This window comes from Muscardinus avellanarius, assembly GCF_963383645.1.
Source record: "Muscardinus avellanarius genome assembly, chromosome: 15".
In the NCBI taxonomy this organism is placed as follows: Eukaryota; Metazoa; Chordata; class Mammalia; order Rodentia; family Gliridae; genus Muscardinus; species Muscardinus avellanarius.
The window spans coordinates 84151977-84166807 of NC_137801.1; the positions used below are offsets into that span (position 1 = coordinate 84151977).

General features: G+C 45.0%; 1 protein-coding gene across 1 annotated transcript in view; it reads right to left on the reverse strand.

The window, feature by feature from the left end:
- The window catches only part of IL1R2 (interleukin 1 receptor type 2), a gene marked incomplete at both ends in the record, with an annotated part of 45941 nt that overhangs the window by 14372 nt on the left and 16738 nt on the right, over positions 1–14831 (reverse strand). Inside the window, 3 exons of the mRNA XM_080711424.1 lie at positions 3689–3950; positions 5261–5388; positions 6000–6024. Of these exons, the coding sequence (XP_080567550.1) occupies positions 3689–3950; positions 5261–5388; positions 6000–6024 (415 nt within the window). The remainder of the gene's footprint in view (positions 1–3688; positions 3951–5260; positions 5389–5999; positions 6025–14831) is intronic.

The following is a 14831-nucleotide window of genomic DNA, read 5'->3' on the forward strand; positions in this document are numbered from 1 at the left end:
GTGAGGCCCCGGGTTCAATCCCCGGCACCCCCGAAATAAAGTTGAAAAACACAAAAATAGGATTATCTCGGCTAAGTTCCTGGCTACCTAAGACATATGGCATACCAACTCAGCAATAGAGACAGTAGGGATGGGTTTTATATTAGGGGGAAAAATTACTCACACAGCAAAATGCCTAACAATATACATACAAAGAAGTAACAAAATGTGAAAAATATATGTGAAAGAAATGTAATAGAAGCCCACTACCTGAAAGTAAGAAGAATTAGTTCAAACACAGAAAGCCAATATCTGTACTATACTTCGAATCTGACATCAAAAAATTCAAAATAGGTGCACCATCATTTTATGCACACACACACAAAAAAAAGTTAACTCGGGCCTTAAAAGTGTGTGAACTTCCTGCAGGTTGAAGAGCTGCACATACGAATCAAAAAAATAGTGCACTCTTGAAAAATAGTCACCACAGTAGCTGATCATAGGGAGTCGGCTCATGCCAGACCCTGAGCTGAGTGCCTTCGAGGTAGGGATTAGTATTTCATTTTCAGATGAGGGAAATCAAGTACAAAAATCAAGTAATTCCCTGAGGCGGGTAACTACTGAGAAGTCAGATGAAAAAATTGGAAGCTTTAAAAGCATGCATATGCATGTATCCCTTTACTATTCTAACTTCACTTCCTTTGGGAAGGTCCCCAAGAGCGGTATGGCTGGGTCACATAGCGGTTCCATTCCCAATCTTTTGAGGACCCTCCATACTAATACCCTAAGCTGTACTAGTTTGCAGTCCCACCAACAGTGTTTAAAGGGTTCCTATTTCTCCACATCTTCACCAGCATCTATTGTTGTCTGTATTCTTGATGACTGGCATTCTAGTTGTCTTTTTTATTTGCGTCTCCCCGATGGCTAACGATGCTGCAGGGTTTTTTTTTTTTTCTCATATATTCATTGGCTGCTTGTATTTCTTGTTTTGAACCTCATTGTAATGTGTAATTACCACACACCAATATAAAAAAGAAAAAGAAAATGAAAGTTGGAAGCCCTACGCTGCTCTGGGAAAAACCCGTAAATTAGAAACCAAGTTTGCCAGACATAACAAGAGCCACAAACCTGTTCACGTTATTGATCTGGTAATTCCCCCAGTCAAGACACTAAGATTTGGGGGCCATTTGTTTCAGCAGCATCGCCTTGACTATTCTGAGTAACAGAAAGGCTCTGTGGGTGCTAGAGCGTTGTAGCAACTGCTGGTTATTCTCACTCTATTGAAGACCCACTTTCACATCTGAAAAAGAGCCTTACAGGCCAGCCAGGTAAGCTTTCCCTCATGCAAAGAAAGCTGGGCACACATTGAGATTCCACTGCCCCTCCATCTCAGATCTCTTTTTAATTTTTTTCTATAGAGACAAAATGAGAGCATGAGCTAAAATTTTCTAATCCAGTGTAGAAACCAACATTCATCTATTACAGAAACTAGCTTTAAGACAACAAGACTCCACTCCCTTCTCCCTGTAGTTGACAAAATATCCTGTCAGTAGTCATGTGGACTGCCTTGGGAAGGAGAAGGTATTTCCATTCACAGACTGACAGTCTCCTATGGCTCTCTTTCACATCTTGCCATCGCATATAACCCTCCCCATAAACCTCTTTACAGGGGAGAAAACTGAGACCCGTAAAAGTCAAGACCAAGGTCCCCCCCAGTAGAAAGCAAAGGGCTGAGGTTGCCGTCTGTGTCTTTCTGACACCAAATTCCATGTTTTCATCCTATGCTATTAAGTTTTTCAAGTAGTTTCCTTAGAGAAATTCAAAATTGTTTCATCTGAAAATGAGAGAAAAAGCATGCATGGATAGAGACTGTAAAATAAAACACCCAGATGCCCAGATGTCCTAGATATGGAAATAGGCGACTGCTTGCCCACTTACTAGGCAGAGCTCCTTGACCCTGTCCCTAAATTATAGTAGGAGCTGGGCACGTGGATGCTAATGTCTGTCTGTCTGTCTGTCTGTCTGTCTGTCTCTCTCTCTCTCTCTCTCTCACACACACACACACACACACACACACACACACACACACACACACTGCACATGCACAACCTAGGAGTGGGGCTGATGTTACCTGAAGTTCTTTCATTTCCCACATTTCTTATTTTGTCTTAAGAATGTTATTTTCTCTGGTTCTTGTTTTAAATATAAATATTCCTGGCTACAGTATCTCCTTAACAGAATTTATAAAATATGGAAGGACTCTAAAGCCAGTTGGTAGACAGAGTGAGCAGACCCTTAGGGAGGGATAAAGGAAGACAGAGGAGGCAGATGAAGAAAGGAGGCCAGAAATGCTATTTCCAGATCAGACCAAGGGTCTGCCCTAACCCACGCAGAAGAACTAAGACAAGAAACTTCTCAGATCACCAATATGAGAGCCAGGCATGGTGGCACATGCCTGTAATTCCAGTACTTGAAAGGATGAAGCAGAAGGATCACAAGTTCAAGACCAGCCTCAGCATCTTAGCAAGACTCTGTTTCGAATTTTTAAAAATTAAAATTAAAGGGCTGGGGGTATAACTCAGAGGTAAAATGCACCTGGGCTCAATCTCCAGTACTAACAAAAAAGAAAATCACCAGCATGATGTCTACAATTTTATCCTTCAAGAAGCAGCAGGATATGTCAAAAACATTCCACAGAGAAAGAATAGCTTTTTCAACAGATGGTGTTAGAAAAAACAGATATCCACTTGCAAATAATAAAGTTAGACCCTTATCTCACACCATATATAAAATTTAACTCAGAATGGATCAAAGACCAAATATAAGGACTAGAATAAAGTTTCTGGAAGAAAGTATAGGGGGAAACTTCATGACATTGGATTTGGCCGCAATTTGTTGATACCGAACGTACAGGCAGTAAAAGAAAAAAATAGATAAAATGAAAATTTAAAACATTGCGTGTATCAAAGGACACTATTAACAGAGTGAATAATCAGTTTGCAGGATGAGAGAGAATGTTTGCAAGTCATATGCCTGATAAGGAATTAGTATCTAGATATATAAAGAACTCCTACAACTCATCAGCAAAAACTACAATGCCCCTGAGTTCTATTCCCAGTACCGCCAAAAAAATAAGACAAAAAAAAATACAATTTAAAAATGGGCAAAGTACTTGAATAGATCCTTTTTCAAAGGAGATAAACAAATGGCTGAGAAACACATGAAAATATGCTCAGCATCACAGATAATTAGTGAAATATGGTAAAAGTCCCAGTGAGTGCCATTTCACACACTTTGGCATGGCTATTGTTAAAATACATAAAATAGGAAGTGTTGGCAGGAAAGGAGGAAATAGGCGACTGCTTGTAGAAATGCGCAATGGTGTAGCCACTATGGAAAATAATGTGGCGTGGAGAAGGAGCTGTGGAGAAAAAGAACAGCGGGGTCAGGAGCGAGGACAGAGCGTGATGTCAGCTCGTGTGGCTAGGGAAGTCCCCTCTGAGGGTGACATTTGAGCAAAGACTATGTAAATAAGATGACGGAGGGAGCCATGAGAATGTCCAGGTGCGGGGATCGCGGGACCAGTTAGGTAAACATAACGTGTGTTCTCACCTGTGCGCTGGATCTTGGAATTCAGATTGTCACACAAAAGCTGGAGAGGCCGTTCTGCCAGGAGCCCGCGGCCCCGCCCGGTCCCCTGACCACCTACCTGACAGTGCAGATGTAGGTGCCCGAGTCGCCCTGCAAGGCTGGCAGGAGCCAGAGAGAGCCGTCCTCTACCCGCATCCTCGGGTCTTCGCCTGGGACCATCTGAGCGGAGTTGTTTTTACGCCAGGTCAGGAGGGTGTGGGGGCTGTCAGAGGTCCCCAAATGAGACCACAGCTGGGGACACCGCAGAACCACAGGCTCTCCTTCCACCCTGAATTCTGTTTTGTAATGTTTGCCATGAAATTGGCAGTTTCCTGTAGCCGCTGAGGGGCAGAGAGATGCCAGTTAGCTTTAGGTCCCAAACCAAACAGATCATAAAAGCTGCCTGGCTCCCACACTGAGGATTCTTGGTTCTGGTAGAAGAACACAGAACACATCTGAGGACCATGTCATATGTCCCCCCAAAAGAGTGACCCACACCCACAGGCCCCCATGAGCAACCTCTGTTATTATGACTTGGAAGTGCCCAAATGTGGCGCACGCTTGTCATCCCAGCATTCGGGAGGCTGAGACAGGAGGATCGAGGTTCTCAGACAGCCTCAGCTACTTAGTGAGACCCTTTGCATCTCAGTGAGACCCTGTTTCAAAATAAAGAATAAAAGCCAGGCATGGTGGCGCACTCTTATAATCCTAGTACCTGGAAGGCCGAGACAGGAGGATTGCACAGGTTCAAAGCCAGCCTCAGCTACTGAGTGAGGTTCTCAGCAACTTAATGAGACCCTGTTTCCAAATAAAATATAAAATAGGTCTGGGAGTGTAGCCCAAAGGTAGAAAGCCCCTAGGTTCCATCCCCAGTACTACTACTACTACTACTAATAATAATAATAATAATAATAATAATAAAATAAAGAATAAAAAATAGGGCTGGGGGTATAGCTCATAGAATAACTGGGTTCCATCCCCAGTATCACAAAAAAGAAAAAGAAAAAAGAAATAGGGTAAAGAAATGCCCAAGTGACAAGCTCAAGGGCTACTACTGATTCTCGTGTACATTCAGTTAGTATGGAAAATTCAATCAGGTCATATGGTGACCAAAAACAAAAGGTTTTTTAATTGGCTGTATTTTTTTCTCATTGATGATACCAACTGAATTCAGAGAGAAAAGCTTAGTTCTGACACGTTGTGTGGTTCAAATTCAGGGGCACCATTTGGTGGTTAAACTCATCGTGTGTGTGGTCTCCTCGTGGGCAGGAATGACCCACGCCGAGGGCATGGCGACTCGAATGACCAGACAGCCACATCGGCCACGTACCAGGCATGAATAGCCGCACACTGCGCCTTGACGATAACCGATAACCCCACTCGACCTCTGTGATAGATCTCTAGATCTCTCTTTTCCCCAGAATAACTGGTAGGCTTCCTCTTCTAGATCAAGAATAATCTGTCTATCTGTCTGTCTGTCTGTCTGTCTGTCTGTACTGGGATTGAACCCAGGGGCATTCCACCTCCAAGTTATACCCCCAGCCCTATTTTTTTTTTTTTTTGAAACAGGGTCTTGCTAAGTTGCAACGGCTAGCCTCCAACCTGCGGTCCTCCTGTCTCAGCCTCCCAAGTCCTGGGGTTTGATGCTTACCTGTGTGTTCCTCTGACTGAACGGTGAAGGCAGAAACACTCATCATCAACACAGGCAAGATGAACATTGCACCCGACAACGTCCAGAGGACACAAGAAGTGGAGACCTGACGTCCAGCCCGCTGAAGCCTATAGAGAAAACAAGGGGGTCACCAGGAGCCATGGACCCCCACGGGGAGAAACTCTTGAGGATAACCCTGGGACCGGCTCTCAGTGAAGCTTTCCCTGATGATGGGAGCATTTTTTCTAGATTTTTTTTCAAGAAAACTCAAACCTATATGCGTCCGTATAGCTCCAGTCATTGAACATGCCTAAAGTTAAACCCATGTGATTCCTACAGAACGCTTGCAATAAAAGCTCTCGATCTTAAACTTTTGTCTCCCCAGAAATGTGCCTCAGGACCCCCTGCCCCCCTGCCTGAAGCCCTCTTTTCTCAGCTAAAACAACCACAGGTCTGTGCACACACACTGTCTCACCTCACCGTGTAAAGCCACACCGGCTTCACCTCCTCCCAGCACTCTAGCTTCTCCTCCCTGGCTCTGTTGTTCTATACGGCATTCATCGTTATTAAATGCATGTCAGCTCTGTGTGCCTGAGGACTTTATTTTATCACAGTTGTACCCCCAATTCCATTTGCGGAAGGAAGGAAGGAAGGAAGGAAGGAAGGAAGGAAGGAAGGAAGGACTAGAAGTCAAAGGTCCTCATATTTCACTTGTCAGAGAGCCGTTCCTATCAGTTACCCTTCCAGATCCGACGGTGCTGGTTCTGCAGAATCAACCAACCGCACGTGAAAACCACTCAAGACTGGTGCATCATCACCAGTCAACCCAGCCCTTATGACACCTCTTTGCTTTCGGAAGATGTGATCCCAACTCCCTGGGAGCCACCGCATCTTTTAAGTTCTTTTGCTCAGGTTGAGATGGGGATCATAAAGAGGTCAGAAATTCCAGCCCAATGAGGTCTGGCTGGGGCTTATGCTCAAGCAGTAGACAGACAGCTCACTGGATGGAGATCCCAGACTGGCTGTCCAAGGGACCGGGGAGAAAAGCTAACTGTCAACACCCAGGAGCCGTCAGAACCAGCTCTGAGTACGTAGAAGCTTTGAAGCAAGCAAGTGACGTTAATAAGGCTGTCCTATAAAACCTGCCTCTTGTTGGTTGGGAAACCAGGCCTTTCGTATTCTGTCTCATTCACGCCGGAGAGATGTTATCCTCCATAAAGATTAACAGGGTCCGCTACGTTGCAAAGGCTAGCCTTCCAAGAATGTTGACTCTGAGGCATAGAAAGCTCTCCAGCTGATTGTCCTAGTCACCTGCATGGGCCTGGTTCCTTTCTCCAGGGTATCGGTTGGAAACCCACTTAGCCGGAGACCACACACTATTTTCCTCTGAATCTTGATAAGTGGTGCTATCGTACCAGAGTGCCATTTCTTAGCCAAAGCATTGCCAAAAAGAGGAAGGCTGTCCCCAAATCCCAGAGGAGGCACGGTGTCTTCTTGTGAATTGGGATCACACCACTTGAAGGCAAACAGGTATTGTGACTCAGACGAGAGGGGCACGAGAGAAGGTCTCTGTTAGCTAAACACTGGGTCCCTGAAGTCTCAGTGGTAACTCCCTTTAAGGTTCTTCACCAAACAAGACTGGCAGGGTCTAATGAATTGATGTCCAAGAAATCTCTTTAGTGATCACTCCAGGCTTAAGCTGTATTTTAGTTAGGCCGCCAGGAAAGTGTTGGAGTTTAGAATCCAGACCCAAAGGAGAATCAGAAAATGGATCCCGCCCAAGACACCGGTGATATGACCAGTCAACCAACTCTTGGTGCTACCAGTGCAGCCTCGGGTACTTTGGCTGGCTTTGAAATAGAAATCACAAAGAAGCAAGCAATTCTACCCCGAGAGGCAGTATTGGGGCTCACACTGGAGCACGAGAGACAGAACTCAGGGTGGCGCTCCCAACCTGGCTGCCCAAGGGAACTAGGAAGAAAAGATTATATAGTGTGAGCTGCTCACTATCGCCACCCAGGAGAGGCTAAAGCGGGGCACTCTGTGCGTGTGGATGCTGCAGAAAAGTCTCTTCGAAAGCTTTGAAAGAAGCAGGTGGCATTAACAGCGCTACCTGCCAAAAATAAATAAATAAATAAATAAATAAATAAATAAACCTGCTCCTCCTTAAAGACAGAAAGACGGATGAGAAAGCAACATGACATTTTACACAGACGTTTTTTCTTGTCATTATTCCCTAAATAAGATGCTATTTATTCCCTAAATAACAGCTATTTACATATCATTTCCACTGTATTCGGTATTCTAAGCAATCAAGAGATTGTTTAATATACACAGGAGCCCGTGGAGAGGTTATAAAGTAATATTATGCCATTTTATTTTGTTTTATTATTATTATTATTATTATTATTATTATTATTATTATTATTATTTTGGTGGTACTGGGGTTCCTGGAAGCCCTTCTACCTCCGGGCTACACTCCCAGACCTATTTTTACATTTTAATTTGGAAACAGGGTCTCCTAAGCCAGCGCATGCGGCTGGCTTCGAACCTGCGCGATCCTCCTGTCTCTGCCTCCCAAGCGCGGGGATTACAAGCGTGCGCCACTACGCCCGGCCTTATTATGCCATTTTATATCCAGTACTTGAACATCCTTAGATTTTGGTCTTCTAGGAATCCTTAGGCCAATCCCCCAAAGAGATCGAGGGACAGCTGTAGTCTCTATGGATCAACTCTTACTTTATACATAATTCTGACATATACTTAGAGATTCTACAGCTTGCTAATCTCTGGTCTAAAGTGTTGTTGCTGGAAAAAAACCAACAACATGAAGTCCACACTTATACAAGTCTGTGAAGCATTCCTTCCCCAAGATTGGCATATTAGACACCCTTCAATGTCTCCCTGTGACCTTCCTCACGGTGCATCATGGACCAGCTAACCACTACCACAGCAGCACAGCTTAGCAAATTATCCCAAAACCAAGTGGCTAAAACAATATCATCCTCTCTCTCTCTCTCTCTCTCTCTCTCTCTCTCTCTCTCTGTCGTCTGTGGAGCAGAGGCAGGTGGGGTAGCCCATCTGGCTGGGCTAGGCTTGGCTCCAAGTTGCAGGCGGAGTCCAAGTCTTCTTCACGTGTCTCTTCTCCTCCTGGGTCCAGTAAACATCCCAAGCGATGATCTCATGGAATGGCAGGAATGCCAAGGATGTGGGGCACGCGAGGCCACTCTCAGAACCAGCTCACTCTCGTCTGCCCACATTCCGCTGGCCTCAGCAAGTTGAACCAGCCATCAAGGGATGGGGATATATTGACCCATCACTATCCATCGGTGGGATAGAGAAGTGGGAGTGACCGGGCCTTCTACCATGTATCTACCATGTCTGTTCTGTTTGGGTCTTCATTGGCAGTGACAGCCCTGTGGACAGAGGCTAGGTCTCGTTCACCAGCCTACACGGTGCCCATTCCCAGAAAGTACCAGGGAATATTCATAACTGCCCAGCCGGATTCACTAATTCTTTTTTTTTTTTTTAGGTACTGGAGATAGAACCCAAGGGCATTCTATCTCTGAGCAACAACACCCCCAGCTCCATTTGTTTTATTCTTTATTTTGAAACAGGGTCTCACTAAATTGCAGAAGCCATCACTAAGTAGCTGAGGCTGTCCTAGAACCGCGATCCCCCCAATCCCCGTCTCAGCCTCCTAAATACTGGGATTACAAGTGTTGCGCTTCAAAAATATGCTTTCTGTGAAAGATGCCAATGGATTTTTCCCCCAATATCCCAGCTTCTCCAGTAATAAACCCCTGACTCTTGTCAGGGCACATGCTCAACCCAGGCAAAGACCACATTTCCCATCCTCCTTTGCAACTACAAAATGACAGAATTTTGGCCAATGCAATGTAGGTGGGAATATGTGATCTTCCTGGTAGATCTGCTTAAAAGGAGACATCAATACCTCCACAATCTCACTACTGGGCATATATCCAAAGGAAATAAATCAATTATCAAAGAGATATTGGCACACCCATTTTGATTACAGCATAGTTCACAAAAGCCAAGATTTGGAATCAACCTAAATATCCAACAATGAGTGGATTAAAATATATGTGGGGCACAGATACAACTGAATATTGTCCAGCCATTAAAAAAAAAAAAATGGCCGGATGAGCTACTATCGTTTGCAACACCATGGGTGGAACTGGAGAACATTATGGGGGATCGGAAAAGTGTTGGCCACACAGAAAGTAGAGAGCAGAAGAGTGGAAGCCCAATGAGGGGGACAGACAAGATGGAGAGAGTTGGCCAACGAGTCCACAGTAGATAGGAGGAAGAAATACTCTTTTTCTAACTGCACAATAGTAGGACTCCAGTCAGTACCAATGTATTCTACTCCAAAATAGCTAGAAGAGAGGCCTCTGCATGCTCTCACTGCAAAGAAATGACAAATATGCCAAGGGCTAGATATGCTAATTAGCCTGATTTGTTAATTGTCTAATGTACACATGTATCAAACCCTCACATTGTACTCCATTAATGTGTCCATTGCTGAATATCACTTAAAAATAACAGCGAACAGTCGCCACGAATGGTCCTTCTGCTGGCTCCGTGTGGACGTGGTACTGCGATTGCAGCTGTCATCCTGGACGTCCAGGTGCGTTGCCACCCTGGACTGTCTACTTTTATGTGCTCATACCGTGACCCAACATGGTGCCCATCTAGGGTTTGTAAAAAGAAGCCAGGGAAGGAGCCCTGCTGGGCACCACCAGCTACAATATTCTCTCTGCCCTCTTTCTGACACTCGGCTGTTTGATATAAAATGGTTTCTGCTGCTTGACTGAGAAGTCACTGTGACTCAGGAGTTGCCTGGCAGGCTCTCCTTGGGTGACAGCAGCCCCCACCCTGAGACTCTCTGGGGTTAGACTTAGCCTGGGGTTCTATGAAGGTCTGTAAACACATTTAAAATAACTTTAAATCTGGGCATGGTGGCACACACCCGTAATCCCAGTACTTGGGAGGCTGAGACAGGAGGATCTCAAGTTCATGACCAATCTCAGTGGCTTAGCGGGAACCTGTCTCAAAAAAATAAAATAGTGCAGAGGGTCTACCTCAGAGGTGGAACATTCCTGGGTTCAATCTCCAGTACCAAAAAATATAATAATAATAATAATAACTTTGACACTAGAAACATCAGGCTGCACACATTTAGGGATAGCCTCTTACTACAGCTTGGCAGAGCCACAGAGCCAAGGATCCTTAGAGAAATCTACTTTAATCTATTACTTAGACAAGTCATGAAAGTGAGTTTGAAGTTAACCCTGTTCTACAAATCGCCTTGCTGGTCAGGAGAGAAGGAAGAGATGTTTCGGCACGAACCCTGTTCCAATGGCATGAAATATGAAATCCAGAGACATTCTCAAATAACCACCACCCCCGACCCAGTCCCCTAGCCGCAGCCCCGGGAAATGACTTGATTTCTCTCCTTGGACTTCAGCAAAACAGCTGCTCTTCTGTGACTTCTCCAGGAAGTGGCTTCAAACAAGCAAACCGCAAGAGCATGATCGTCACCATTTTCAATAATCAGAACCTCAGAGAAGAAGCCAGCACTCACATTGCTGTAGTGCGGGAAACAGTACATCTTTGGGCGGATCTCCTGCCCTATTTTTTTCCCCCCCAAATTATAATATTCTTTATTTGGAAAATATCTTCCCTTTTAAAATATGATTTGTATGTATCATGTTATTACATAAAATATAGAAATGAATTTTCCCCATTGTTCCAATCTCATGAAAATGACAGCTGGCTTAGAAATCTCTTCTATATAAATATCATGCCCTGGGTAAAATCAACAGTCTTTTCACGGAAAAATTTTTAAATAAATGCTTAAATTAAAAAATGTAAAAGACTGTCTAATTTTCAATATCAGAAAAGTGCTGCTAAAGTGAGGTGTGGAAAGAGGTATCTATTTATATTTAAGATGAGATTTTTTTAAGAAAACATTATCACCATAATTAGCAGAATTCTGTAATAATACCAAGAAAGAATCAAAACAACATTTGTGTACATGCCAGAATTTCCTTAAGAAGGACCAATGCTTCTTTTTTATTTTTATTTTATTTATTTATTTTTTAATTGGTGCATTGTAGTCATATATCAATCACATTGGAGTACAAGACTTGAGAGGATATACAAGCACACATCATTCAATTAGCCCTCATCCAGCCCCCATCCCATTCCCTCCCCCTCCGTCCATCCCATGCTTGTTTGGTGATTAACTTTGATACATTTGTTTATGTACCTCCTGTGTTTTAAAGAGACTCCATTCTCCCCTATTCCATACCCTCTGATTGGTCACCTTAGTTGCTTCACTATAGGGCCCTTTCTATAGCTCGACCTCTTCCTGTTGCCCCTTTCCTCCTAGTTATTGCTGATTAGGGGAAGCATCTGATTTATATTTTCTGCGATATTTCTCTGTGCATGCTGCGTTGCAAGTACCGATCCCACTCTTGATGGCCCCAATAGTGGCCTGGCTACCCGGTGGACTGATCCAGACCTCGCTGGCTCAAGCAGCAGCCTTGCCTCATGGGAGGCCCCGATTCTGGTCTCGCTGGCCCCGACAGCAGCCTAACCCCTCAGCTGGCTCTGATCCCGGCCTCAGAGGCCCCAGCACCAGCCTTGCCTCACGGCAGGTTCCAATACCAGCCATTGGCCCCGGCACCGGCCTAACCCCTCAGCAGGCTCCGATCCCAGCCTTGGAGGCCCCAGTAGCGGCCTTGCCTCCTATCAGGCTCTGATGCCGGCCGTTGGCCCCGGCATCGGCCTAACCCCTTGGCAGGCTCCAATCCCAGCCTCGGAGGCCCCAGCACCGGCCTTGCCTCATGGTGAGCTCCGATCCCAGCCTTGCTGGCCCCAGCACCGGCCTAACCCCTCAGCAGTCTCCAATCCCGGCCTCGGAGGCCCCAGCACTGGCCTTGCCTCACGGCAGGCTCCGATGATGGCCTCGCTGGCCCCAGCCCCGGTCTAACCCCTCAGCAGGCTCCGATCCTGGCCTCAGAGGCCTCAGCACTGGCCTTGCCTCACGGCAGGCGCCAATGCCAGCCATTGGCCCCGGCACCAGCCTAACCCCTCCGCAGGCTCTTATCCTGGCCTCGGAGTCCCCAGCCCCGGCCTTGCCTTATGGCAGGCTCCGATGCTGGCCACTGGCTCTGGCATCGGCCTAACCCCTTGGCAGGCTCCGATCCCAGCCTCGGAGGCCCCAGTAGCTGCCTTGCCTCACGGCAGGTTCTGATGCCGGCCATTGGCCCCGGCACTGGCCTAACCCCTCAGCTGGCTCTTATCCTGGCCTCGGAGGCCCCAGCACCAGCCTTGCCTCACAGGAGGCTCTGATGCCGGCCTCGCTGGCCCCAGCACCAGCCTAACCCCTCAGCAGGCTCCGATTCCGGCCTCGGAGGCCTCAGTAGCGGCCTTGCCTCATGGAAGGCTCCGATGCCGGCCGCTGGCCCCGGTACTGGCCTAACCCCTCTCCTGCCCTATTTTCTACGAATGTATTTTTAAATTACAGACAACTTGACATTTCTTCTGGAATCCGAGTCGGCCTTCTTACCAGAAGGAAGAAATGTTCAAGGGCTGTTCATTTCAAGTTTTGAGTTACAATTCTATTCTTTGTTTTTTCTTTTCAAATAACCATGTTTTACTGCCCTTGTAAGAAAATAGAGAAATAAGATGAAGAGCAGGGCATACTGACAAAAAAAAAAAATGTAAAAAGTGAGTGCACAGTTAAAGGAAAGAGAAAGAATTCAGTAAAGCAGAAAGAGCTAAAGACCCAGCACTGAGCAGACAGGGGCACACGGCACTTCTTCCCACCAGCCCCAGGTTCCCTAACCATGTACTGGGACCCAAGTGACAGGTCATCAGCCTTGGTCCCCATGTCTCTGCCTCCTGGCCCTAGACTTCTGTTCGTAGACAACAGATATAGCCTGAGAGCAACCTGGTGTTTACACCACCTTTGAATTTTAAAATGTTTACAAAGAGACTGAAAGGTTGGCAGAAGGGTATGGTCAACACTAGTATATATTTCACCTAGACTCACATTATTGTTAGCATCTTGCCATTCACTTTATTCTCATCCTCTCTGTCTCCCTCTATGTATATTTCATACACACAAATCCACATACACACAAATACTCATACAGATTTTTTTTTTCTAAATTTCTCAAAGTTAGCCAGGGGTGGTGGCACACGCTCATAATCCCAGCATTTGGGAGGCTGAGTCAGGAGGATCACGGTTCAAAGACAGCCTCAGCTACTTAGTGAGGCCCTTTGCAACTCAGTGAGACCCTGTTTCAAAATATAGAATTAAAAAATAGGGCTGGGGGTGTCGCTGGGAGTAGAATGCCCCTGGATTCCACTCCCAGTACCGCAAAAATAAATAAATAAATAAATAAAACCTCAAAGTTGTAGACATCATCAAGTGAATCCCCAGAATGCATGTAGAAAAACATTTTTTAATGGATAGAGAGAAGGTCGTTAATGATAGATCCAGCAATTAATCTTCATGCTAAAATCTTTCTTACTAAAAGAAGTAAGAAAAAAAATTCTATAGTATATTTGAATGCATCAGGAATGATTTCACCCAAGAGATGAATCCTCTTTTTATTATTCTCCTCACCTTGTTCTCTGGAAGGTCTTGGGCAACTGTCCCAGCTCTGAGCCAGGTGCAACAGTCAAATAAAGAATAAAAACTACATGGTGGGTGTTGAATATTCATGAAGCCATTTAGCTATCAGGCTTCAAGCTTCAGACTTATTGCTTAGTCATTTCCAATGTAAAAAACAAATTCCTGAAAACCCACAAGGTTTCCTCCACATTATTAAAAAAAAAAAAAAGTCTAAGGAAACCTATGGGAAAATAAATATTTACAGCAAAATTAAGCTTGGAAAATTTCAGGGAGGGGGGTAGTATTTTTTTACCTAAGTGTCAGGAAACCAGACTTAGATTTTAGAATTTAAAAATATGAAAGATAAGAAAGATCTTCTACATTCCGATATACAGAAAAGTATGACCAGATTTGAGGCAGCTTTTGTTTGAAAAACACACTTAATCAAAGCAAAATCCTTAATAGATTGTCCAAAACATATTTTTCTTCTATAAAAAGGAGAATAGCAAGCCGGGTGTGGTGATACCCACTTGTAATTCCAGTACTTGGGAGGCAGGGACACAGGGATCATAGGTTCGAAGCCTCAGAGGCTTAGTGAGGCTCTCAGCAACTTAGTGAGACCCTGTTTCCAAATAAAATGTAAAATAGGTCTGGGGATATAGCCTGGTGGTAGAAGGCCCCTGGGTTCCATCCACAGTACCACAGAAAATAAGAAAGAAAAAGAAAGAGGAAAGAAAGAAAAGAAAGGAAGGAAGGAAGGAAGGAAGGAAGGAAGGAAGGAAGGAAGGAAGGAAGGAGAAAGAAAGAGGGAGGGAAGGAAGGAAGGAAGGAAGGAAGGAAGGAAGGAAGGAAGGAAGGAAGGAAATTACAAAAAAAAAAGAGAGAAAGGAGAGTAGCTAATCTTCCTGCTCCAAATTA